A 3,994-nucleotide genomic window follows, 5' to 3' on the forward strand; every position below is an offset into this window, starting at 1 on the left:
TGTTTGAGATATCGTTGGAAAGGTCTTGCTGAGTGTGTCCAGAAAATGTATTCAAGCTTCATTAGCGATTAACCGGATTCTTAAAAATTAGGCTAAAGTGTTGCGAAACAAAAAAACGTTTCTTTTGCTTTCGCCGGTTTATGGGGGCATGTGGGCACACCCAACATATTTAGTGTTATTCTATAGGCCAATACCTTTCAAACGATACCTTATATATTAAGTTCCGGCCACTAGTTGGAAAGATATAGAGGTACATGTGTTTTGGTTCGTGTCTCCACTCTGTCTGTACGTACCATCATTTAATTTTTTTCAAACTTTCAGAAATTAAAGTACAAAAGATGGTTTGGTTCCAGGATGTTTTGATTCGTATGCCTTTGTGGGCGTGGCTGCTGCCTGAATTTCGAAAAAATGCAATTTTTTAAACTACCACTGAGGCCGCACTAGTCAGTCCATGTCATTCATGTGGATATCAGTAGAAGGGCCTTCAAACAAGCTATCTAACGCTATCTTTTGTGTTTATGAAATATAAATATGTCATAACGTTATCGCCTGAAAACTAAAATCTGGCTGCTGAAAATATAGATTTCGAGAATTTTTTTTTGTTTTTGTTGTTGGCCTTTGAATTTTAAATTATGAATCATTTTTAACAAGCTCGAGGCCCAGCAATTAAATAAAACGCAAAAACTTCGTTCTATTGATATTTTTAATTGTCGATATTTCGACCTCAATCTGAGGTCATCTTCGGGACTGTAAATATACATACAAACACGATAACTTATTATTAACTTTAAATTATTACAAGCATACATTAAACACAACTTACACTCTTGATCACAGTATACCAGTAGAAAAGGTTTTTGTTTTTTGTAGCTGTTTCGTGGTGAAAGTCCTTTATGGGGACCAAATTTCCCCACAAGAAATTGAGCGCATGGTTGCTTTTGCGTCCCAAAAAAAATGAATATTACAAAACATTAAAAAATGTCTAAGGTAACACAATTATATTCAACTAAAAATAATCACAATAAATTGCACTTATGAGTTAATGTGATAATCGTGTGTAAAAACTATTTTCAACTATTATTTTTCACAAAATAATTTTGCGGATCAGATTGCTCTGAGCGCTTGTGTGGAAAATGTTGTTTACCAAGAAAATGCAGCCCTGTTGGTTTTTATTTCTGTATCGCATCGCGGTGAGTTTATATTTCTTGTTTGTGAAATGGCAAAAAATTAAATAAATTTATGATTTCATGTATTTACAATTGATTAATGCAAATTTCTTTCTGTTCCGAACATATATCAATTGAATTGGAAGATGAAGAAGTGTACACAAGTTTGGAAAATGAGAACATGAAGCTAAAGGATCGATTAGCAATTTGGAGTAAGGTTAGTCATTTTCAATTTTATATTTTTGTTCGTCGACATTATAGGACATTTTATCATTGCAGGTTATTGTTGCAGAAGAAAACGCTGCAACCATTGCAGTTGTTGCAAAATATGTGCCAGCAGTAGTGCCCACCGCCGTCGGTGCAATGAGGGCTGAGCAAACGCCATCTCCTGGGCATTCCCACAGCTTGCCGACACCAGTTATTATATCACATGTGAATGCAACTTCAGCTAAATTTGGTTATTATCAGTGCAATAGTATCTTGCCTTGGGCAAAAGCACTACAGACTGCTGGCACAAATAAATCGCCCAGAGATATAGCCAACGAAATAAATAAACATGATATACAATCGCCACCTGTGGTTATGTTAATGCAAAAATTTATAAAAATTTGTTTATATCCAATGTAGGGATTATGCTGTTCATGTGATTTCCAACCTCTTACGGTCTAGCGTTAACCTACCAACTTGCCACAAGCAACGTATCACATAGATGCACATTGGTCAATTACGTTTGACAATTATTGGAGAGTCCACTTGTCGTTTGTTAGTGTTTCTGGGGCACGATATTCTACGCGTCAATCACTTAGGCGATTGGTGAACACATTTCGTTATGCTGATTGTGCACTTAGAGGACCGCTTCCCAAATTTTCTGGACGATTGGAGATTTGAAAGACTTATACAAGGAATCAAAAAAGAGGTAAGTACTGTTCGCACTTTGGCTTATTCTGAGTTTCGCCCGAAAAAACTTTCATTCAGCCTTATGCTGAGTTTAATAAAATTTAACAAGAAATCCATTATATGATACCGAAATTGCATATCACCAAAAAACTAAAATACCGTCATAACTCAAAAGACGAGAGTTTTCGGGAGACGCGTTTAATGCGCTTATAAAAAGATATTAATATCTGTTTATTTTTTCTTCAGATTTTACGCTGCTGCCTTGCAGCAACCCTAATCCTACTGAATCATGGACTCAAATATGTGATGTATCCAGTGAAGAATTCCATAAGTGTTAGCTTTTTCGTAGATTTTATGAAAACCCGGACTACTATGGATTCTGCGATAGCCACCAATATGTATTATCCTTGGGCAAGATGCTGGAGAATCGCGGCAACACAGCCGTATACCTACTCCATGCTTTTACGCGCATCCTCTAAAATTGCCTGTAAAATCGTCTAATGTAAATACCGTATTAACAACAAAAATGCACAATAAAAACGTTTAGTTATTTGAATAAATAAGAGTGTGCCAATGTAATTAATAAGTAGTGTCTAGATGTAACCCGGGTATTTAGTATAGTAAAGATATGTTTATTTAAAAATTATATGATACAGAGTTTTGTGTATGTAATTTAATTGTCCGGCTATTCACTCGACCCTCTTCGCTCGCTCTCCCAGTCCTCACTTCACACTGCTTTATTTGTATGCTGTGTGCCTTCAGTATGAAGAAATGTTAGTTCACCGAATATGTATCGCCGTTTTTTGAGAAGATGCGCTGCTGGACCGCGGTTGATTTTTGCCTGCAAATTAAACACAGAATATAAGCAGTGAATATAAGCAATGTGAATAAGTAGAATATAAGAAATTATTTAAACAATTGTAATCATTTTGGAACGCACTTTCTACACCACCTTCGAGGTATGCGTTTATGCGCGTTACCGATTTTTTAAAGGTGTTCGGTTCCCCAGGAGGCATATCTTCACCATCATAACTTAAAGTAAAAAAGTTTAAGGCATGCAATAAAAGAATACAACAAAACCAAAAAATGTTCTTAAAACTATTAAACATAAAAAATTGCACGAGTAAAATTCATAATTTAAATAAAATAAAATATCGCAATTGTTTTTATATGTACATATTTACAAAATGCACCCACAGTAAGTCCTAAACCTACAAATGACTAATAAGAAAAATAATGAATAACAAAAATCCAGAGAAATGTGAACAAGTATGTCGAGAAAATCTGTAAAGAGTAACGAAATTTATCTCAATAATAACAAGTAATTTTAAGTGTTAAAAAATGAGTGCGCATTCTACTAAAAATCTTCCAATTGAAGAAGATGAAATTCCGGAGTCGGGGAATTCATACAAACTACTTGTGAGAAATACACAGAAATTGAGTATGCTTAAAATCAGGTGTACATGCCTCTTTATTGAAAATTTTTAAAGAAAAATATGTTTTGATTCTAATGAAAAGATGTTTCAAAATATCGGGATTACAGTTACTGCAGCAATAATATGGTTCTATAGCACTCATTTTTTCAAATAAAGCTTTTGAAAACCCAATTAAATGGCAACAAGAATCGAAATTTTCGTTTAACGATTCATCAAGTTTTGCAAGAAACTCGATGAATCCAGAAGGAGCTTTTACACGATTTAAATTGTCATATTCCTTTTCTTTAGTAAAAGTAAATGCTTCTTCCGGAATTTCTCCTTCCTCAAATTGGGGTAATGGTTCCAACCAAGTATGTAACTTATAATATTCAAAATAAATATATCCGCAAAAATATGCAAAAGAGTTCCTTTGCAGAAAGTCGCTTTCAACGACATCAACATCTATACCGTTTCCTATATCGTGATATCTGTTAGGTCTGGGTAAACTTTGAAAGG

The 3,994-nt window shown here is 34.5% G+C and overlaps 1 protein-coding gene across 1 annotated transcript; it reads left to right on the forward strand.

Moving 5' to 3' along the window:
• Window positions 1-1,081: 1,081 nt before the first annotated feature.
• LOC118756700 (probable arginine--tRNA ligase, cytoplasmic) lies at window positions 1,082-2,765 on the forward strand. Its single transcript, XM_036491449.1, has 3 exons — window positions 1,082-1,383; window positions 1,446-2,082; window positions 2,310-2,765. The coding sequence occupies exons 1-2, from the start codon at window positions 1,267-1,269 to the stop codon at window positions 1,791-1,793; spliced, it is 465 nt and encodes a 154-aa protein (XP_036347342.1). The 5' UTR covers window positions 1,082-1,266; the 3' UTR covers window positions 1,794-2,082; window positions 2,310-2,765.
• Window positions 2,766-3,994: the final 1,229 nt, after the last annotated feature.

Source organism: Rhagoletis pomonella, unplaced genomic scaffold (genome assembly GCF_013731165.1).
Source record: "Rhagoletis pomonella isolate Grant_MI unplaced genomic scaffold, Rhpom_1.0 Rhpom_scaffold_11657, whole genome shotgun sequence".
In the NCBI taxonomy this organism is placed as follows: Eukaryota; Metazoa; Arthropoda; class Insecta; order Diptera; family Tephritidae; genus Rhagoletis; species Rhagoletis pomonella.

Coding starts and splice junctions, on each gene's coding strand:
- LOC118756700 (XM_036491449.1), top strand. CDS start 1,267: ATGCAAATTTCTTTCTGTTCCGAACATATATCAATTGAATTGGAAGAT. Junction 1,384..1,445: donor GATTAGCAATTTGGAGTAAG/GTTAGTCATTTT, acceptor TTATCATTGCAG/GTTATTGTTGCAGAAGAAAA.